This window comes from Pezoporus occidentalis, unplaced genomic scaffold (assembly GCF_034315485.1).
Source record: "Pezoporus occidentalis ecotype Australia unplaced genomic scaffold, CSIRO_AGI_Poc_V1 ctg2, whole genome shotgun sequence".
NCBI lineage: Eukaryota > Metazoa > Chordata > Aves > Psittaciformes > Psittacidae > Pezoporus > Pezoporus occidentalis.
This window is the reverse complement of record NW_026913855.1, coordinates 18,912,012-18,934,532: the sequence shown is the minus strand read 5'-3', so window position 1 is coordinate 18,934,532 and position 22,521 is coordinate 18,912,012. Positions and strand designations below refer to the sequence as shown.

Here is a 22,521-nt window from a genome sequence, read left to right as displayed (position 1 = left end):
AATTACACGTGAAATTCCTTCTTTTCACTCAGAAGTTCCCTGAATTTATTTTTGGGATTTGAGTCTAGTTATAAATTATTTTAATAAATTAAAAAAAGTGATAAAATGCAGCCTTCCACCTGGAGACTGAGATGCAACATGTCAGAGGCTGCTGCGTCCAAACAGCAGCTACTCTTACAGTTTCTTCCTGCCCTGCCCGGAAAACCTGTGCCAGCATGGCTGGTGTCATGGTAGAAAGCAGTTATGTAGGGTATGATGAAATGTGATAATTCCGCTCATAATTACTGAGAGCAGACTGTGGAGAGTCTGAGACTGATTTTAATTTGTGTGTGTGTGAAGAATTTTTTGTTTGTTTAGATAAACTATACCAAATGTAGTTTGGAATATGTGGTTTAACAGCTATGGTACATGAAATCTGTTCAAATGTACTTGAGAAGATAATTGTAGAAAACAACAGGGATCAGTGCATGAAAGACATTAGTATTTATTCCAGCAATTTCTACAGGAAACTGATATGTTTTTCTTTAATGAATATAGAAAGTGTTGATGATACGAAGATAGTAAGTTACCACTGGGAGGAAATTAAAGGTCCTTTGCGAGAGCAGAAGGCGTCTGCTGACACACCTGTCTTACACTTGTCTAACCTTGTTCCTGGGAACTACACTTTCAGGTACCTGCACAGATGCTTTCCTTTGAGGTTTTAACTATTTCTGTGATGTCAGCTAAATGTTTGTTTCTCTTGTGCTCACATGTACCTCCTCAAACAAAAAAAACCTTAATTTTTCTTCTGCATGCTTTTAACCTTCATTTTGTGCAGTAGAGAGACATAGGGAGCAATTTTATTAAAAAGTGCTTGCAGTGATTTTTGTGATACTGGTGTAGCGATACGTTACAGCACAAAGTTATGCAAAACACCCATAACCCCCCCTGCCCCTTCTATAGAAGTTGGCAAGTGTGCTGAGATGAAACTGCAGTCAAGCTGTGAAAGTCATCCCCTGAAGGGTGATGTCAGAGAGAACAATATTGGGAGACTTATCCTTGCAGGGCTTTGTTGTCTGCTTGTTTTAATAAGGGTCACTCTGTTCTTCATAAAAGCCATTGCCTTGCTACTGGTTCTCTCTGTTCATTGCTGAAGCTGGATTGTGTCCAGCAATGGAAGCAACATTTTTGGTTCTGAGTGCTTTAATTAAAATCAGAGTTCATTTTCTGAGCTTTTTAACTTAAAGCCTAACCTGCATAGAGGCAGACTTCCTGCTGATCCAGCCTGGGCTATTTGGATGCCGGTACGCAACAGCCTACTAGTTAATATATTGTTTATCAGTGTAACATCAGCAGAATGTTGAAGTTAGCATACATATATGTTAAATGTGATGCTTTGCATAAGCTTCAACAAAAATTGCATAACTTCAGCTTCTATTCTGTGTTCTTTATTGGTATTGTTCATATTGTACGGTGGCAGAAAGGAGCATAGGATTTTTTTCTGTATTAATAAGGGCAGAGCTTGCTTTTACAAGCAATGCTCTCAAGTGTGTTCTAAACCCTAGGGAATTAAGAAATCACTTTCTGTATCTGTGCACCTCTAGGGAAGGCTGAGGTACTTGAACAATAGAGCACTGTGTTCAAACTTAAAGGAAATGAGCTGGTCAAAAAAATTCAGTGTTCCCAATACACATGGATATGCACCCACTGCAAAAGTAGTTATTCCCTAAAATGGGCACTAGTTTTGTTCTACTCAGGAAAGGCTTCGAGTGGTTCCCTTCCATGTGGACAGCAGTATGTAGTTTTCAGAAGAGGCGAGTTAGAGATATAGTCAGTTACCATACTGCTGAGGGCAGACTTCTCATCACTTTTGGGTGTCTGCAGCAGACTTATGTTAAGATGATTTGTCATTATGTTTCTGAGAAGCAGTAGTGGGGTTTTTAAACCCTGTACTTTTTTAGTTTTGTGACTTGCCATCTTCAGAAGTGTGAGCTGCATTAAAATTAGTGTCACAAAGCAATAAGAATTTAAGAACTGCTAGTGTGCTATAAGCAGGGCTTCTGAACATCAAGAAGAGTAGTCTTGGATGTAGGTGTTAACTGGGACTCTTACACTGTGGCTGATGAGTCAAATCCCTTGTTTTTACTAAGTAAGCTTTTTAAAGAATTTGCAGTGAAATCTGTTTGATGAAGTTGCTGTTGACTTCAGGGAAAGGATTTCATGTGGGATCCAGTATAGCTAGGCCTTTTATTATTATTTTCCGTAAGGATTGAAAGCTGTGGGGAATTTTTAAATCGGTCTTCTGAATTTCTTTCCTACCTCAGTTGTCAGATGTGTTTCTGAAGCAGAAGTTTGTATAGTATAATCATCGGGTCTGTCTTAGGTGATGTTCAAAAAAGTGCCAGGAAAAGTTAACCTTTGGACTTAAAACTTAACAGAAGTCCATCTTAACAGATTTCCAATACTGTTTTTCCTGTTGTAGACTCACAGTGATTGATTCAGATGGAGCAGCCAACTCTACCATTGCATCTCTGAGTGTCAACAAACCAGTGGATTACCCACCTATTGCCAATGCAGGACCTAATCAGGCAGTCACCTTGCCCCAGAACTTCATCACACTGAATGGAAACCAGAGCACTGATGACCATGAAATTGTCAGCTATGAGTGGTCACTCAGTCCCAAAAGCAAAGGAAAGGTTGTAGCAATGCAGGTATGCCTGTTTCTCCTTGCTTAGGATTGGAAGGCTCCTTTATTTTTGCATCTAACACGAGCAAGCATGTATCTAAGTAACTACTCAGAACTCAGAAGCGCTAGAATATCTAGTGTGCTGTTAGTTTTGTTTTTTTTTTGTTGTTGTCGTCATCATTCCTCTCTGATACATTCAGTGCTCATTGTAGATACTACTTTTAATTCCTTCTCTCTCTTATCATACCTTGAGGCTTTTTCTCATTCCTGCTGTTGTTGCTCCCTGGTGGTTTGGAAAGATTTCCAAGTTCACAATGTTTGTCCTTGGACCCTAGAGCTCCACAGGTTTCCATCTTCTGAAACGCTGGACATGCTGAAAATTGGTTTTGTGAGAATGTGGAGGATGGTCAAGGTTTTATTATAACATTTCCTCCTGGAGAAAGTAGGACTCAAATAGAAGCTTAATTTTGCAAGTGAAAGATGGCAAGGCTTTTGATAGTGTTATGCAGCCGTGCTCTTTGGTGGTCTTTATATGCTCACTAAAACTTGGGTTTCCTATGAAGGCCATCTGAATTTATTCTCTTATTTTCATGGCTTTTTTAATCTGAGAAAATGTAATAAAAATTTTCAATGAACTTGCACTCAGTTGAAGAGTCTTGTAACTCTGTAGGCAGTTGAGGTAATTAACGTAATGAAGCCCGTTGAAACTCGGAAGCCATTTTTTTGAGGCCTGATTTCTGCAGTGTTGCAAATGCTTTAGACCTTCCGAAATTGGAAGAGATCACTTTGTAGCTCTGTTTAGGAAAGGAGTAATATTGATGCAAGCCGATACTGTAGAGGTAATTAGGAAACTATGGAATGGCTTATAGCATTTACCATGACAAAGATTTTCCAAAAGCATCCGTGCAGCCTGAATTTGTAATTTTCAGATGCTGTTCAGCCTTAAAGCAACTTTCCTGGAAAAAGGGAATGACTGTTTGAGTACCTCATTGGGTATGTAATGTGGAAATGCAAGAGCATTTTACAGTTTCTTTCCAAGAGCCTAGTAATCTTTTTCATTTCCCTAAAGCTGAGGATGCTGGTCTCAGATGTGTTACATGGTATCCATGATTAGAGGGCAATTTAACAAGTACCTTTGCTGGTTAGTTAATCATTAGTTCTCATTATCATATTTGTAAAAAAACCCCACCTAATTGTGTTGTGATTTGTTATTCCTCATGTGAGAGATGCCACTTTATTTTATTTATGCTCATTTTATTAGCAAAAGGACCTATAGCTGGTCCCAATCATTTTATGAGTTCATAATGGATATTAACTAATATTGCTGGAAGAGTATATTCAGGACAGAGTTGTCTTGTTTAACTTGTTTTTTCCGTAAGCCTCTCTGGCTGGGATCAAATCAAGCTTGATTTTGCATTTAACAATTTTCATAAATATTATATTAAAGAATGTCATGATGTTTGGTTTTACAGTATCTCAAAGGAAATGGAATAAGATGTAGTAATTTCTGTCAGTCTTTAATTTCCTAATTGAAAAGGTTAATATCCCATGTGTTTCACAGTTATTGTGGTTCAGAAACAATGCAGCAATTACACTAGAAGATATTAAAGTTTATTGTCTATAAATATTTCTCTGGGTTGATAGGGACAGTCACAATAGGGAATGCATACATCTGTACATCAGATTTCAGTTTCCTCTTTGTCTACAAGATGCTTAAACTGTTTGCTCAAGCACTGTATTGATGAATTAAAACAAATTGTATTTTTTCTTCATAATTGCTCTGTGATATCTTTCATATTCCATGAACACTTCTGTTTATCTTACGCTCTGTCTTTATAAATGTTGTGTAGGGAGTGCGAACGCCATACCTCCAGTTATCTGCAATGCAGGAAGGAGATTATACCTTTCAGCTGACTGTCACAGACTCTGCGAGGCAGCGGTCCACAGCTGAGGTCACACTGATAGTACAGCCTGGTAAGTCAGCTGCAGGCATGTCTGGGTTCCTCAGGGGTAGTCAGCCTGATGTCTTAGCACTGTCCTGGAATACATCATTTCCCCGCATTGCACCACTGAGATGACAGTCCTAATGTCCTGTATCCCTGCCTCGGGGGCTCCTCCACCTCTGTTTTCTGTCAAAGCAAACATTTAAAATAAGTGTAGGGTCATAGAAAGTCCAGGTGGTGATCCTGAAGGCTCAAACTGGCCTGATTATGTAATGCAGCTGTACAGGTATGTCACTGTCTGTCTAAAAGCTAAAATGGGACTCTTGTAATAGTCTACAAAGTATGTTTTGCAGAGTTGTTCAGAGTATCAGCCAGTGCTTTGCTCAGTTTCCTTATTGCTTTGCAGTTCTCTTTCGAGAATCCTTGTGTAGTTTGAATTCTCACTAGAATTGCATTGTACTTTCGAGGGAAAAGTGTCAAGCAATGAGTTTTCAAAGGCGGCAGCTTTCACACACTTGTTTAGATTTGGGAGCTAAGTGATGAAAGGGCCCAAATGGTCTGGGACTCATGAGATATCTTACGCACGCACTCCCTTTTATTTATTTATTTTTTTTACTGTGTCTGCCTGTTGCATCCAGAGTAGCCTGTTCTGCCCATCTGAAGGTCTCACATTCCAGCATGGGGCAACATTTTATCTTCCTGTTGTTGCTTACATCTTTTTGTAGATGACCCCTTCTGGGAAAACTTCACAGTGGGCATTTACTGTGGAAATCAAGAATGTGAATTGGAAGTACAGCTTACGATTGTGTCTTTTAGACTCATTGTAGGGTGGAACTAGAAAGGTGTTATTGAAAGATGTTATATAGAAGTCAGGTCTAAGGGTAAATAAATATTCAGGAAAATGGTAGAATTATTAGTTTTACAATGCCAGAAAAGCATAGGCTGAAAACACAATAATAGGTTATATGTGTCTCCACTAAATCTAAAAGTCTCTAAACTGGCATTAACTTAGTGGCATTGTGCTGACCTTGAGCAGCAGAAAACTGGGCCAGTATCATCTTCGCAGGCAGAGGCCTATATTTGTGTGGGTGGTTTTGAAGTAGTAGTGGAACCAGGAAAATACCCCACTACTCTTGTTATGAAACATTGCATATGATGCATTGAGCACACTGCAGAACTTTGGGAGCATGTACTTTTAGATATGACTGTAAAAAAGGGAAGTATTTGCTGTGGGATTTGGCTTGTTGCAGAGCTGGTCTCACCCACCTAGTATTTTCCGCTGGCTTGTGCACATTATGCTTGTGATTTGTACCTTTGAGCCAATATATCAAATTTGTTATATAATATTCTGTGTAAAATCTGTTATGATTGACAGTCCTTGCCAGTAGCTACCTAGAAAATGTCATACACCAACTATTACTTTTTACAGAAAATAATAGTCCTCCAGTAGCAGTGGCTGGCCCTGACAAGGAATTGACCTTCCCAGTAGAAAGCACTACACTGGATGGAAGCAAAAGCCAAGATGACCAAGGCATCGTCTTCTATCACTGGGAAAATATCAGGTATCTAGAGATTTTACGGATCTCCAGTAGAATAAAGAAGTGAAAGTGATTGGGTGCCAGAACCTCTTACACAATTGTGTTGGGTAATTCACTGTTGGAGAGCTGTTTTGAGGATGTTCCTGCTCAGGTGGTAATAGGGTGATAGGAATTTTAGGTTCAGCTTAGGCAGAGATTGCATAAGTCTTCCATATTTTGCACTGTGTCACTTTGAGGTTTACTGTTACCAAATTAAGCGAAAATGATGGGAGCTTCCATGTCTCCTGTTAAAAAGCAACTAATGGGTTTGGGTACCCTCCTGAAATACAGAAAGTTTTCCCATCAGTGCTTAGGACTAGGATTTGTTGGTCACTTGTTTGTTGGACAATAAATTGACAATCTGTTTAACCTAAGCTTTCAATAGTCGGTGATACTCTTCAATGATGATTAAAAATGTTTGACAAAAGTTTAGTTGTATGCTTATGTGCAAAACTAATTGATCCTTAATAAAAGGACAAGGTATTAGTGCATCCATGGTACAGGAAGAGGTTTGTTTGGCAACATGTAGATGTTGTGAGTGGCTCTTAAAGCAACAGTCTTTGGATGCTCCCATGAAATAGTAAAGTGGGGAGGTTGAACTTCTGGGGTGCATTTTCTAATTTTCTAATAAATGAGTATGGAATGCTTGGGTGCTTTGTCTTTAAAAAATTGGTTTATTAATTCTCTGAACTAAACTCATGCGTCGTATAGTTCTTTAACCACCAGTGCTTACAAGGGCTGGTAAAACTACAATATACATAAAAGCAAATGACATGATCAATGCTGCTGAAAGAATAATTTGGCTGTCTATGTAGGATTTTTTTTTTTTTTTTTTCCCTTTCCTGGGATGCTTTGTTTCAGTGGACCAAGCTCTGTACAGATGGAAAATGGCAACAAAGCAATAGCAACAGTGACTGGTCTTCAGGTTGGTACCTATCGCTTCAGGCTGACGGTGAAAGACCAACAGGGCTTAAGCAGTGCATCTGTGCTATCTATTACTGTGAAGGAAGGTAAGCCTAGCTGCTGCTGCTTAGAATACAGTAGGCAACTTGCCAGTTAATTCAGTCACTAACAGAATATATTTGGTTGTCATGTTTCAAGGGTATTCAAGAAGAGCTAACTGCTATTTTGTTGTAAAGTGTATTGTGAGTGATTGGTAGCATTAATTTCACTTACTGCAAGCTTTTTTGAAGTTAAATATATGCAGAATTAGTTGTAATAAGAATGCTTAAAAAATATTATTTTTGACCCTACTACACTAGTGTGTGTCTACTTAATTGAGAATAAAATGAAAACATCATTTTAAAGTTAAGCTTTGAGCAGAAAAGCAGTTTTACTGTGGCTTTTAAATGAGGTCTCAGAGTATACCAATTTCAACTTAAAAACAGCATTAGCAGACCTGTATTTATTTGGGTTTTTTTAATATAGGTAAGCTGTTGCTATGGTGCAGGTTAATTATTTATCCTCCCCCACCCCAAGCATGCTGTAGAAGTGGCTTTAGGATAATAATATCTATTGTACAAGATCATAGAATCGCCTAGGTTGGAAAAGACCTTTTATGGTCATGGAGTCCAACCGTTAACCTAGCACAGCCAAATCCACCACTAAACCACTCCCTAAGTACCATGTCTACACATCTTTTAAATAGCTCCAAGGGTGGTTGGCAACCTTTTTAGTGAAAATTTTTGTATTTTTTTTTTTTTCATGTCCAATCTAAACCTCCACTAGCGTAACTTGAGGTCATTTCCTCTCATATTATTGCTTTCCACTTGGGAGAAGAGATTGACATTCACCTCACTACAGCCTCCTATGAGATAGTTGTAGAGAGTGATAAGTTCTCCCTTGAGCCTCCTTTTCCCCAGGCTAAACAATCCTTGTTCCCTCAGCCACTTCTCTTAAGATTTGTGCTTTAGACTCTTTGGCAGCTTCATTCCTGTGACAGAGGTACTGTCAGGTACTCCTCAACAGATTTCATAGTGTGTTGCATTCTCAAGTTTGCAGGTGGTGACAATCCAACCATCTTTTACCTCATGTTGTTCCTTAGGTAGTGATTTCAGCAATCTCCACAGGTCTATACGTCCCTCTAAAGAAGGTGGCATAATATGTTTCAGATCTTGTTTGTTCCAGTGCTTGGCTTTCTGTTGCATACCTTGATGGGTTTTTTAGAGGGGACTGATGTACTCTGGCTCTGCAAGTATCTTACCTATACCATTTATGAAATGATAATAGAGCTGTGTCAGAATCTTAGCTGCTGACTTCTTGAAAATGGAGTAGAGGAGGAGAATCACCTTCCTTGATCTGCTGGCCATGCTCCTTTTGATGCAGCCCACGACACAGTTGGCTTTCTGGGCTGCAAGGGAACACTGCTGGCTCATGTTGAGCTTCTTGTCAAGCAACACCCCCAAGTCTTTTTCTTCAGGGTTGCTCTCAATCCTGTCTTCACCAAGCCTGTATTGGTGCTTGGGATTGCTCCAACTCAGGTGTTGCATATCTTGGAGCAGATGGACTCAGTTTTACCCACGTGCATCATTGGTTAAACTGTTCTAGAATTTCAGTTAGGTGTTTAGTCAGAAACGTATGACAACAGCTCTGCCCAAATGTGTCTCACGTTTTCATTCAGACTGTGACGTGGAGTCACAGTATGTACTGACAACTGTCACAGGTTCAATATTAAAGATATTCACTGGTCCGGTAGCCAAGTTAAATCAACTGGTTTATTTGGAAGAGACAAGATCGTCACTTGTACCACAGAGAACTCTGTGCTGTTCTAAAGAATACCTACAATGCTAGCCAGTGCCCTGGAGATATGTCCAGAATTGAATAATTTATGTCAGTTCTAATATTCAGACTGGCAAGGTATTTCACTCAGCTTCACAGCTTCCTGGAGCTCTGTCTTACCAGTTGTGTTTTAAATAAAAGTCAGTGATGTCTGGTTTCTGGAAAGAGAATGCGTTCATGTTTCTTCATTGTTTTTTGGCTGTACTCCCAATGCATGCCTTCATTTCAGTGCTAGAGGTAAGCAAAAATCATTTGTGAACTGGGTTTACTGTAAGTTTCCCGATTAACATTTGCCTGTGTGAAGATACAATGCCTTCCACAAACTTCTGTTAGGTAATAAGTGTTTCTCAAAATGAGAAGAACTCAGCATGGTGATCTGTGGACACATGGGCTGTGTTTCTAAAGAGGCAGAAAATCTTTTTACTTGACTGAGATCTGATGCTTTTGTCATACTGTAAATGGCTTACCCCACAATGCTTTCTGAAAAAAATCTTTTTGTATGGTACTCTTATTGGTATTGTCCTCATGGTGCAGCTCTGCTTCTGTCAGGTTGTAGTAATTCTGGAGCCAAATTCTATATACCCACTCATTCTCTCCTTGTACCTTTTAAACAAGATTCTGTTGTTATTGCCTGTAATCCTCGGGTAAAGAGTTGCAGTGTGGGTGTATTTGCAATGGCATGTCACATTTCACATGTCTTGAAAGCAAATCCTTCTCCACTATTTCTATGGCTAGAAAACAACAGTCCACCCCAGGCACATGCTGGTGGGAAGCATGTTCTAGTGCTACCAAATAACTCTGTTACCTTGGATGGCTCAAGGTCTGCTGATGACCAGGGGATCGTGTCATATTTGTGGATTCGGGATGGTCAAAGCCCAGCAGCTGGGGTAAGTTTCTTGAAGGTTGTAACAAGTCAAATTCTGCCCGTTATGCATGTAGCATTGCTGCAGCAGGGCAGGGCAGGCAAGTATGACTCATAAAATGCTCTGAGGCATGGTGTCTGTTTCTTGTTTGTCTTCCCTGCTCTCTTTAATGCTTTGGTTCAAGGGGCTTGTGATATTTTCAGTACAGCAACAGAATATGGTGTCTAAGTAAGAGAACTAGTTCAGAAAGACTCGAAATGTAAGAATGAAATTTTGCCATTTGAGGAGTAATGGGTGATAGTACCAAGCTAGTGTGTCTGAGAGAAAAATCTTCTGAAATCCAGATACCCTAAAAGTGGAAAGGTCTGAGATAGCAAGAAGTACCGATAAAAACTAAGGAATTGTGTCTGGTACCAGATGAGGTGAAACTTCCAGTTTAAGATAAAAATGGTGTGTGGTGCTAGATCTACAGACACAACGACTGGCAGATCACAGTGAATAGGTTGGGTCATTAGGGCAGTGGAGTCTGTTAGTCTGCTGTTCAAGGTGGGCAAACAGCAAAAGTACCTCTTGATAAACTGAAGTTTGTGTCAGCTACTATAATGTGATAACTTTTTCTGCTTGTCTGCACAATGTTGTGTGCAGTCCTTTGCAGTCAGGAAAATAGTGACAAATTGGTAAGAACCAGGAAAGGAGAAACAGCAAAATGATAGCAGAGATTCCAGAAGCAATTCGCATGAGGGTATGAGAAAATTTGAAGAGGTTTAGCTTCAGTATGTAGCTGGCAGAGGTGATAGTTGGAAATACATGGACTCCAAGGAAAGAAAGTAATTTGAGAGTGAAGAAAGCAGAACTAAGGATAGTGGAGTAAAGCTGAGAAATAATAATATACCTGTCTCAGATTTTCAAGTAGATGAGTACTTGAGAATGTTTCTGCCTGGTTTGGGTTGGGGTTGGTTTCTGTGATTTTTGGTTTTGTTTTTGTTTTTTTTTTTTTTGTTTTGGTTTGGTTTTTAGGTTGATTTTATTAAAATATTGATACTGTTCAGACACCATACGTGTCACTTCCAAATTTGTATTACTTTGCCATAAAGTGTGAGTAGGTCACATTTATCCCAAAAGCAAAGCAAGAACTCACACTGTCATACCAGATACCTTACTTTGATAGTCACGCCTTCAACTTTCTCTGTAGCTATAATCATCCCAGTACTAATTTTGGTTGGTTTTTTTTCCAGGATGTGATCCATGGCTCAGACCATGAGGCAGTACTGCAGCTAACTAACCTGGTGGAAGGAACATACATTTTTCACTTGAAAGTAACAGATGCTAAAGGAGACTCAGATGTTGATTCAGCAACTATTGAAGTGCGGCCTGGTATGACAATTAAAAGGTCATCGATACGTTGCGAATACCTCATCTTTGCTCTTCTTTTCACTTATTTCAATGTTGACAAGATTCTGTCAAGTTAAAACATAAAGCAAACAGGTCTCTCCCTACTTTCTTCTGTTCTTTCAGTAGGGTTGAGTGTGTTAGATATGTCAGGATTCTTAAGTACCTTACTGGAAGCATTCTGGTTTCTTTTTCGTGGTTATTAATCAGTTTGGACAATAGAAAGAGATGGGAGCTAAACATTAAGTTTGGGTACAAATGCTGCAGTTGTGTATTTGATGAGTGAAAGTGTGTTTTTATGCTTCTTTTTCCTCTTTTCATCTTGAAAGACAAAAACCTCAAAGCATTTCAGGGGTTTTTAAGTTGTCTTTTCATAGTTTTAGTATTGGTCGTGTATAGACTTATTTTCAAAAGCAGCATAAACGCCTGTGTGCTGGAAGGATAAGTTGAGGTTTCAGGAAACGAGCCTGAAATCTTTGGTCTGTTGGAGATTTCTTGTCTGGTTCTTGGAAAATGATTTTATTTCTGTTCCTTGCTTTATTGTTGAATGTAGTCACAATAATTGGCTCAGGATTCTCCATGGATATTTGTGAAGCTTGTTTTGTTTGCAAGGCACTCTAGAAGTCCAAGTATTATTTAACAGAACCCTCAGTTTGTGAAGGTAAACATATTTGGTATTTCTGAAGTTGACCATTCTCATTTAGACTTGCTCACAGATTCTTGCATACTACCATATGATTACATCTTTACCTCCTTTTTTTTTGTGTGTGGTAGCCAGTAGTAGAAAACTAGCAGGGAACTGAAAACTTAGACTCGCCTAGTGCTTCCCTCTGAGACCTTAAGATGACAGCATTTAGGAGGACAAAAGTTGATATTCTGCACAGAAATGTGTTCATGCTAAAGGGAAATACATGCTGAAGTGCTTTCTTTGAACTGATAACCTGGGTTGCTATCTTAGGACCCACCAGGCTTGTTTCAGTACTTTTCTAAGAACACAAAAGGGCTGGGTTACAAGGAGTATGGGCCTTACGCAGGAAAATACTGTATTGTCTTCAGTTAGTACTGAAATATTGTCCAGGCTCTGAAAGAATAGCATGTTCTTTTTTTCTGTCAGATCCCAAAAGAAATGGTCTGGTGGAGCTCATTCTGCAAGTTGGAGTGGGACAGCTGAGTGAACAGCAGAAGGACACTCTGGTGAGACAACTGGCTGTATTGCTGAATGTTTTGGATTCAGATATCAAAGTTCAGAAGATACAAGCCTACTCAGATATAAGGTACAAAGATAACCTGCTGTGCAAGGAAGATTTGTGATTTTCATTAACTCACAGCTCATAATGACTTGTAAAATAATCTTTTCTAAGATGAACAAAAAAAAAAAGCTATGCTCATAACTCTAAAAAGTTAATTTTGTCTGCTGTGGTAGAAAATTGATGAAGCTAACTCTCTGGAGGCTCAGAACTGAAGTGTTTTGATTTTAAAAAGATTAAAAATTCTTTGTATAGTTTACTCCTTTAAATAAAGCACATGCATGTATTTCAAGATCTTTGTTCCATACACTATTTTTCCCAAATACTGGATTGAGTGAGACAGACTTTCTTACAGTGAAGCAAGTACTGCTTATATTCAAAGTAAGGTTCCAGCAATATCTGATCAAACCTGGTTTATTCCCATCTTCTATTTTCTTGCTGGCTACCTTGCTCTGAAGTTCAGTTTCCTAAAGATACTCAAACTGCCTCAGAGTGCTTTGGAACAGGTCCTGGATGAGAGTGAGGAAAGCAAATGTATACATACTTCTCTTAAAGCAGGAGTCAGTAAGACCAAGGAGAGAATTATATTTTCTGTTGTCACCTTTTGTCTGTGAAAATGAGAAGCCAGAGAACTGCTGGTCTCCTGGCTCATAATGAAGTCCATGGCATTTGGATGGAGTTGATTGATCCATGGACGGAGTTCCCCAATCTTTTATCAGTGGTGACATTTGCTTTCCAGAAACAAACAAAACCAAAGGCTATAAACTAATGCCTGACAAAAGTGATCTTTGACAGCAGTCATGACCTTAGCTGTTCTTTCTGCAGCACCGCAGTTGTGTTCTACGTGCAGAATGGGCATCCTTCCAAGGTGATCAAGGCATCAGATGTCTCACGAACTCTGCATGTGCAGCTTTTGAAAGAGAAGGCTGACTTTCTGCTTTTTAAAGTCCTGAGGGTTGACACAGCTGGTACGTTTTGGATTGTACTTGCTCATTTCGGAACTTTGCAGGTATGTGGCTAGCATGGCACCTGGAAACAGTGCATGAAGGCCTTCTGTCTGCCACCTGGTGTCTGGTTTTGGATGTAGCTTTCCAAAAGATGATGTTGAAGATAAAACTGAAGATGCTTGTTCATTTGTGGTAGACTGGTGCCAGTTGTGTTCTTTTAAAAGACATCATCAGTGACAGCATGCAAAAGCACAATATCTTAATCTGGTCTTTATCAGGAAAGCCTGGGGAATGAGGATAGAGATACTTGACTTATACTGTCTTTTGTTGGAAGATGGGAAAAGCTTAATATATCCATATTATAGAATGTTTAATGTTTCTGATTCATTGCAGGCTTTTAGTGTTCAGTAATAGGTTTGTAACGTAATGTCATGGTTTAAGCTCAGCACCATGCAGAACTCTCTCACTCTTCCCCTTTCTTCCCTCCCCCTGGAGGGATGGGGAGGAGAATTGAAAGAATGTAACTCCCATGGATTGAGATAAGAACAGTCCAGTAACTGAGGTATAGCACAAATTACTACTGCTACCACAAATAGTAATAATGATAAAGGAAATAAGAAGGGAAGAGAATACAATACCACCCGCCGACTGATACCTAGCCCAACCCAGCAGTGAACTACCCCTTCCGGGTAACTGCCCCCAGTTCTACATCCTGGGCATGATGTGCTGTGGTATGGAATACCTCTTCGGTTAGTTTGGGTCAGGTATCCTGTCTCTGCTTCCTCCCATCTTCCCCTCCTCCCTAGCAGAGCATGAGACTCAGAAAGTCCTTGGTCAGACTAAATATTTGAGCAGTAACTAAAAACATCGGTGTTATCAGCGCTGTTCCCAGGCCGAAAGTCAAAACCACAGCACTGCACCAGGTACTAAGAAGGAGAAAAAATGACTGCTACTGCTGAACCCAGGACAGGTAACTTGTCTGTTACCAATCAAAATGGTGAGGTGATCACTGGTATAACTACTCTTCTAATACTTGCAATGCAGACAGGCCTCTGGGGTTTCTTATAATGAACTTTTTATTTTGCCCCAAAAGATGCTTGAACTTCTAAGCTTATTTTGAACTTCACTAGTAAAGTCCACCCTTTATGATACTCAGATATTGCATATATGATTTCTCCATGATTTAAAATCAGAACATAATGATACAATCACAAAGTGAGCTAGCTCTGTCAGTAAAATAGTCATTGATTCTGTAGTAAATACTGTCTTCATTTACCTGTTGAAAAGAACTTTTGTTCCATTGTAAATGTACTTGGATTACTAAAATGTGTGGAGTCACTTGAAAATATGTATTAACATTTTTCTTGACATAGCAGATCTTCTACTCTGAGTTTTAAGGGGAATAACTTTTCATTTTAGTCTGATATGATGCATTAATCTAGCAGTAGCTACTACTTATAAGCCTATGAGGCATTAAATGTTCTGGCCTTGGATGCTGTAATTCAGCTTTGAAATACTGAAGTGCACTCTAGTTTATTGGTATGATGCTTGTCTTCTAATACCTGAGAATGCTGTTATTCCCCAGTTCTGAGGTACTTAGAAGTTCTTACAAATTTGTCATAAAGGATCAGGTCTGAATTCCACTTCAACTCTTTATTTCTGGTTAGAGTAATCTGTTCTTGACTTGCATACAGTTTCAATATTGTACGCATAAGATACATATTCTTTACAGCCTGCATTCTGATGAACTGTGAATCTGTTTAGAACATAACATCAAAATAAAGGGAGATTGAAAAATAAGAGAATATTATGAACTAGATGCTTTACCACCAATGTAGCCTCACAGTAAGAGGATGCATGAAAAATTGTGCATTTACACAACTGACCCTATGTTTGGTTTTGTTCTTAGCTTGTCTTTTAAAATGCTCTGGACATGGACACTGTGACCCCATAACAAAGCGCTGCATTTGCTACCAGCTGTGGATGGAAAACTTGATTCATCGTTATCTAAGTGATGGAGAGAGTAATTGTGGTGAGTTTGGGTGGTACAGAATGTATTTCAAGAATAACTCATCATCTTGTGAGACTGTTGATTATTTGCTGTCAGAAGGGGGAGTACTTTGGAAGTAGATGCTGAGGGAAGACTAACAGTCTCTTCGTTTTCCAGCCAAGCAATATCTTTCTGTAGAAAGATGTCTTGAAATTATAATGTCTTTACAGTAGTAGCCCATATTTAAAATATTCTAAAAGCTTAAATGATTAAAAGTACCACTATTTGAGGAAAAAAGCATGAAAACTTTGTCATAGGGGGAAGATCTTGGGACAATGTGGGGCCAGTTGGAAGGGTTGTTGAATAGTGTGGGCATTGCAAAGCTTTTTGAGTAGTAGTCATCTGATTGTTGCAAAGCTGTAAAAGAGACAACAATTTAAATCGTTTTAGTGGGTGGTTGATGCTTCTGTGCCAAAAGGTATGATCTGACCTAAGGAAAGAAAACACCAGTGTTCTGGGCGAAGCAATGTAGTCACCTTTAATACCTCAGCTTTTTAGAATGATTAATTTCACAGTTTCTTTTGGTTTGCATGTTGCACTTGGGAAATGAAGTTTAGTTTCAGCAGCTTAATTGTGTCTGCATTCTGTGGCACACCTAACATACCAGCTAATCCTTTCTATTTCAAATATTTAATAGTTCTAATTTAACTAAACGGGTCTTCTACTTAAGCTCAAATAAAGTACTCTTAGTACTGTGCAGGCTTGGAGACATTTACTTAGCAGTGCGCTAGTCTTCAAGTAAATCTGTAAATGTTTGAGGAGCTTGCTACAAGCCATTAAGTAACCATAGGCCATGTGTCTGTCTGTTGATGAATGAATGCTAATTGACCAACCAAAATGAGACAGTGAGTTTTAAGCCTGAGGCTGGGACCTCCTGCAGCCTTGCCCTAATGCTATTTTGTTCTGTAGTATAACACCACCACTGAAATAGTGAGTATACATATGATGGAGTTCACATTCTCGTACTCTCTCTGTGCCCTTCTCACGTTTTCATGGATTTACAAATGGTAACCATGGAGGTAGAAGGATCTATCTCTAATCAGCTGCTCTTTTAAAGCACTACTAAAATGCCAGCCCTAGAGTACACCTATGTTTATTTCAGTTAGAGAATGACAATTGAGGTGCTAAGCATTCCCTCTTAAGTTTCCACGTAGACTTCAGGTATCTTTGAATGGTAAAAGGTATTGGAGTGGAAGAAGATTTTCAAAAGGGCACTTTTGGTCTAGAAACCTGAGAATTTTTAGGGATTCTTCTGAGAATGTGAAGGTGCCAAGTTCTCCGAAGCTCCTGTTGCCACTCCCCATTCCTCAGGATTGGCTATTCTAATAGACTTGTATTAGAAATTATCCCATTCATATTATTTTACAAATATGTTGTTGTATTCCTTTTTTCAGAGTGGAGTATACTCTATGTCACTGTATCTGTTTTTATTTTGGTTGTGGTCATGGTAGGGCTTGCCTGGCTCTGCATCTGCTGCTGCAAAAGGTATGTGATTTGGGGGGAGGGGTTAATGGGGTTATATGCAAAAACTGCACACAACTACACACAACATTTTAATCCAGCCCTTAGGACTAAACCACTGAACTCTTTTTTACAGACATGTGAGGAGCTTCCAGTGTCTATTTCTTTATGGACACATTTTTACTGAAAAAAGGAGTATCCATTTGTGCCTCTGTGCTCTTCTGCGCTTTGAAAAACACAAAGCTGATATTGTAGTATCCTTCATATTAAGAGATAATTTGCTTTAAAATGTTGGGAGTACACTGCAGATCCTCATGGTCTCCCACTGAGTCTTCCAGTACTCCATGCTAAAAAAAAAAAAGAGGCACACCCTGAAAGTCAGTGTTGTAGGAGTATTGTAGGCTATAGGAAGGGAGCTGCTCCCAACCTGGTGTTTCCCTTAAACAGGAATGGTGGACATGGGGCATGCATCTGGCTGACTGGCAAGGAGTACTGCAGAGATCTTCAGTTACTCTTTTCTTAAACAGTTTTGCCTGCTACTGTTTGTCATTCTCCTCTCTGGTTCCCTACCCCCCCCCCGTCTTTCTTACTGAGCTGATAAGAAATTCTCTTTCAAGTGACAAGCCGCTGCAAGTTCTGTCACTAGAGGAAGTGTTCTTGCTGCTTCTTAAAAAGCCCAGTAAATAGATGTCTTGTTCAGCTGTTAGCAAATATGAAAGGCTGTCAAAATATTTCTGGATTTTCACTTTTTTCTAGGGTTTTGCGTTATGTAAAGTGTGCTCTTTGAAATGCATAAGAGTTGATCCTGGTTTCCTTTTTGTGGTTGAAGAAACAATGTAGTCATTAGAAAGGTTTAAATAGAGGTGTTTTCTGTTCTAGCCCCATAGTGTAGCATGGAGCCTCATAGTCTTGCGTGTTTTGATGAGAAAGGGATTATTTATGGAAAAGTTGTGGGTACCCCATCTCTGGCAGTGTTCAAGACCAGCTTGAATGGGGCTTGGAGCAGCTTGGTCTGGTGGAAGATGTCCCTGTCTGTGGCTGGGGTTGGAACTAGATGATCTTTAAGGTCCCTTCCAAACCAAACCATTCTATGAATCTTTGATTTCAGCTGCTTCTGTCCTTTGTCCTCATGTGGTTTGTGCCAGAGGGTGAGGGCTGGTTGGTACAGGTAAGTGTAAAAAAAGAAAAAGAAAAAAAAAAGGAGGAAGGAAATGCTGCACAGGACAGAATGGCAAGAGATGCCCTTTGCCTTGTGGAAACTACGAGATACCCTAATCCAAGATTTGGCTGGATTTTTGGATGTTTTAAAGCCATTGCCTACAAACCATTATGGCTTTGTCCCTGCATGTGTGTATATGAGGGAGCCAACTTCCATTATTGTTTGGTTTTCTTTGTAAGCATAACCAGACAAGCACCAGTTCTCTCAGTTAAAAAGAAGAGTGGGAGTGGGAACACCTAATCAATTCATGCAGAAATTTTATTTGGAAATGAATGTATGTCTACCTTGTTACCTAGTTACTATACTGACCTTGAACAAACTGAACCCTGTGGCCTAGGAAAGCAAGTCAGTCTTTCTTGCTTTCTTCATTTTTTTAAATCAGAGAGAAAATCAGTCTAGACCAGAGAATATAGTTTTAAGCTTCTTTATAGAGGTATAAGCTGGAACAACTCTTTAAATGCAGGCGAGAAAGTACGATGAGGTTCTGTATATTGGGATACGTAGTTATGTTTATAGAAAGGGAAAACAGCAGATTTATGTGTGTATATGAGAACCAAATGTCTTTCTGGTACATATCTTTTAGCAGAAAGAGAACGAAGATAAGAAAGAAAACAAAATATACCATCCTGGATAACATAGATGAGCAGGAGAGAATGGAGCTACGACCCAAATATGGTAAGTGCGATCTGTTTTAGCTGTGAACTTACCCACCAAGTTTACAGTCAGTATGTTTGAATTGACACCTGCAGTCAGGAGGAGCCCAGAAACTGACCTGCAAATCTGGGAATGGCAGAGGCAACCATGGAGAATTAAATGGTTGAGGGAGTATCCATTTCTCTCATGATGCCTTGGACTCAGCCACTGGTCTAAGCTACTTTGTTAACCTTAATTTAGAACATCTAATTGTCATACAGACTTTCTCCATGTAACCCCTTCCTCTCCTGCACACACTTTTTTGAGCTGGTTTTATTGCTGTGCAGCAGTTCCCTCCTGGCCCAGAAGCATCCTGTTAAATATCAGCAGACTTTTAACTGCTGTCCTCTTTTCACATGTATTTTTTTGTTTACCGGAGTTTCATTTGTTAGCAGGGGAAACAAAAATCACCCTGAGAAACTGGTGTCTTAAAAAGACAGACAATGTTTATGTAGAAATCATGACCTTTCATTGCTGCTTGTATTAATCAGATAGTTCAGTGGACAGACTAATTTCCGGATTCAAGATATGAAAAGTACATAGGCTATGTACCAAGATATCTAATTGGTTCAAATTTAATGCATATTCTCGCATTTCAGAGCTACAGACTGATGAGCCTGTAGTGAAGTCAGAGGAGTATCTGTCTGATACCTCCTAGGCCAGTTTTTATGTTATTGGTGGCAATGGTGCACGCTGTTATGCGGGATTGAAGAGAATGTTTTCACTTGGACTTCATGTCACAGCAGAAGAGAGGATGGTTAGTTGTTACATAAGTTAAACATTTCTAATGAGCTTGTTTTACTTTTTTTTTTTTTTTTTGGTCAGGTATAAAGCACAGAAGTACAGAACACAACTCCAGTCTGATGGTCTCTGAATCCGAGTTCGACAGTGATCAGGACACTATCTTCAGTAGAGAAAAGATTGAAAGAGAGAATCCTAAAACCCTCATGAATGGATGTATCAGAAATGGGGTTTCCTTCAACTACAGCTCCAAAGACAGATAACTGAATGAGGGTAAAAGCACAGAAAACACTGATCCAACACATCTGAAACATGTTGACCCACCTGGTTTTCCAGAACAAAAAGCTTCCTAAAATATCAACTAATTGCGGATTGAAAGGGGAAATTTCTGTCACGGTTAAGGAATGAAAGGAGGAAGAACTAGATGGTCAGCTAACTCCTCTTGTCACCATTACAGGAACAAGGAAGAGCACATCTTACTTCTTGCACGTTCCATGATGAATGTTTGTTTAAAACTTCAGAAGGCCCTTTTACCTGTATCACTGCTACAGACTAGCCAGGGCTGCTATGGAACTAACAATGGTAACTGAAATGCGTAAAGGTTCATGTACTGTGCTCCTGTCTTTTTCTCTCAGAGAAGCAGTGTGATTACGATGCTGACCTAAACCAGCAAAAGCCAATACAGATAAATTCCCTTACAACTACAGAGAGCAATATGTGATCATAGGCTCCATCTTTGATTTCAGTTTAGGTTGAGAACACCAAGACAGAGCATTTTTAGTGCATTGTATTTATATCTGACTGTGCTTTGTGACTTCCTTTTCTAGGTTAGTGCTCATCAGATTGAAGTGTCTTGTTTTCAAAGAAAGCTTACACTTAGTAGTACACTTAATCAGCTGTAATGTGATACATCTGTGTCCTGTAGGATGCAATGTTCCCTGTATTTACATAAAGAAATATGATGCCTGCAGGGAAGTCCAGCTGTCCAGGTTGCTTCTGTAATGATGAAGGTGCTTTGGCTCTCTGGTGTCTGTCACATTCAGCCAGCAAACAGTAACAGAAAGGCAGGAAAGATGTGGTGTAATGCACCTTCAGAAGCATTTTGAGCATCTCAAATAGCCTTTTGCTTAGAGAGCACTTCTAAAGAGCTCTGGACCTTCTAAGACTGAACCATCAGCTGAGACAAGTTTCCATCTGTCAGCCTCAGTGCTCAGTTAAACAATGTGCCAGCCATTTGTGTACTGAAATGCTTGTGGTGAAACACCCTATGTGGAGCAGGAGGTTCAGCACCTACATTCATTGTCATGAGAATTGGTACTGGGAAAGGTTTTAGCTTGAACATTAGGTTGTTTCACTTTTTCCTCTGTGGCTATGCAGCAACTAGTTGTATTGACCTAAAGAGATCCCTTTAGGTGCTTTGGAAGGGTAGGTATATTGGAGTTCCAGTGTTCACAATCTGGATAATTTCTTTACAGTATGCTTGTTTGGCTTTAAAGCCATGCCCCCAGTACTGTTCTTGAAATCTCAAACTGAAGACCTGGCTTTTGTACTTAAGCCTCACTTGTGGCGGCATCTGCGTCAGTGGAACTGGATGGCTTCGATGTCAGCCTTCTCTGGGGCTCCTTTACTGACATGCTGGAGTCTTGGGCTGAGCTGGCGGAACGATGTATTCTGTTGGAGAAAATATTCCTCTGGGAGCATTTTTGGACAGTGTTTTTGGTTTTAACACTTTTTTTTTTTTAATCTTGTGGTACAGAATCCATTAACAGAGAAGTATGGAACAGTATAGAGATCACAGGGAGATGAGAAAGGTCAGGTAGGGGACATAGTTCACCTCCATCATAAGAAATAATTTGGTAGGGAATTTTGGGTCTTTCTCCATCCTTTTGTAGAAGTCTGTCACAACAGATTAGTTGGGTTGAACACTGTGGCTTCTGTGCTTCATTTGTTAGTAAGAATTGGGCAAAAGTCAGACAAACTGTCTAGGTTGGAAGGAATCAGTAGTCAAAAGTTGCAGCAACCTGGCATGCTCGTAACTGGTTTCATACTTTTGATTCTCACATGCAGCCAGCAGAAGTCCCTAAGGCTATTAGGGCTGCACTGAAGAGTATCTATCCTGTGCCCAGCCCTGCATTTCTCTGGAGAGCTGAGTGTGGCTGCAGGAGTCATAGCGGTGGGAGAAGCTCTTCAGAGCTAAAAAAGGCTAATGCAAGCATTTTCCATGTTTTGTCCTGTACCCACCAGCAAGATGCAGTATAAATGGTGTGATTTGTTTTTTTTCAGAAGCCAAGTTTTAACTCTGTGTATGGGGGTTTTAGGCTCTTTATTGAAAAAAATCCAGCTTTATCTCACCTTGCCCCTTCTTGAGTGTGTGAGTGTATATATATATTTTTAAATAACTTGATCAATAAAAGCAAGGTCAGTTTTTGATGTCTTTCAGTTTCTGCTCCAAATGTGTTAACATAATGTATGTGTAAACACATACAGTGTATACTTTTAAGCATTCCTGAAGAAAGTTAAGGCCCACTCAAAATATGAGTTTTGTTTTCTTTTTCAAATTGGGATGTTGGGCTTAATCCATTCCGCACAAATTCCCAAAATGTTCTAGAAGGAATTACATTCCTAGAAACATGCATTTTAAACAAAAGAGTTGTATAAGGAACAACTTTTTATTGGCCACGCTGCTATTAATGCTTCTGCTAAATACTGTATCCAGTGTGCCTTTATCTATAAACTTACCTTTTAGGACATGTCAGCGTAGTCAGCAGCATCCTTCAGTTTTGTGAAGTCAGTCACTTGCGCTCTGTTTATTTTATGTTTCTAAAGCTGCTGCTGAAGCTTAGTAGGTTGTTCTTTCAAGAAAAACAAAAGACAGATTCTCTAGTAAAGCAACGACAGGAATCATAAACCTACTTTCCTCAATGCTGCAGAATTCCCTGGGCTGTTCC

The 22,521-nt window shown here is 39.5% G+C and overlaps 1 protein-coding gene across 4 annotated transcripts in view; it reads left to right on the top strand.

The window, feature by feature from the left end:
• Positions 1 to 22,106, top strand: part of KIAA0319 (KIAA0319 ortholog) — a 56,292-nt gene extending 34,186 nt beyond the window's left edge. For 3 of the 4 annotated variants that reach the window (XM_062618050.1, XM_062618046.1, XM_062618048.1), the window contains exons 9-21: positions 538 to 670; positions 2,462 to 2,690; positions 4,516 to 4,639; positions 6,038 to 6,170; positions 7,047 to 7,195; positions 9,699 to 9,850; positions 11,062 to 11,200; positions 12,330 to 12,489; positions 13,288 to 13,430; positions 15,319 to 15,441; positions 16,854 to 16,944; positions 18,723 to 18,814; positions 19,658 to 22,106. In XM_062618050.1, coding sequence (XP_062474034.1) covers positions 538 to 670; positions 2,462 to 2,690; positions 4,516 to 4,639; positions 6,038 to 6,170; positions 7,047 to 7,195; positions 9,699 to 9,850; positions 11,062 to 11,200; positions 12,330 to 12,489; positions 13,288 to 13,430; positions 15,319 to 15,441; positions 16,854 to 16,944; positions 18,723 to 18,814; positions 19,658 to 19,836 — 1,847 coding nt within the window. In that variant the 3' untranslated portion in view covers positions 19,837 to 22,106. The remainder of the gene's footprint in view (positions 1 to 537; positions 671 to 2,461; positions 2,691 to 4,515; positions 4,640 to 6,037; positions 6,171 to 7,046; positions 7,196 to 9,698; positions 9,851 to 11,061; positions 11,201 to 12,329; positions 12,490 to 13,287; positions 13,431 to 15,318; positions 15,442 to 16,853; positions 16,945 to 18,722; positions 18,815 to 19,657) is intronic. The other variant, XM_062618049.1, reaches the window with a different exon arrangement.
• Positions 22,107 to 22,521: the final 415 nt, after the last annotated feature.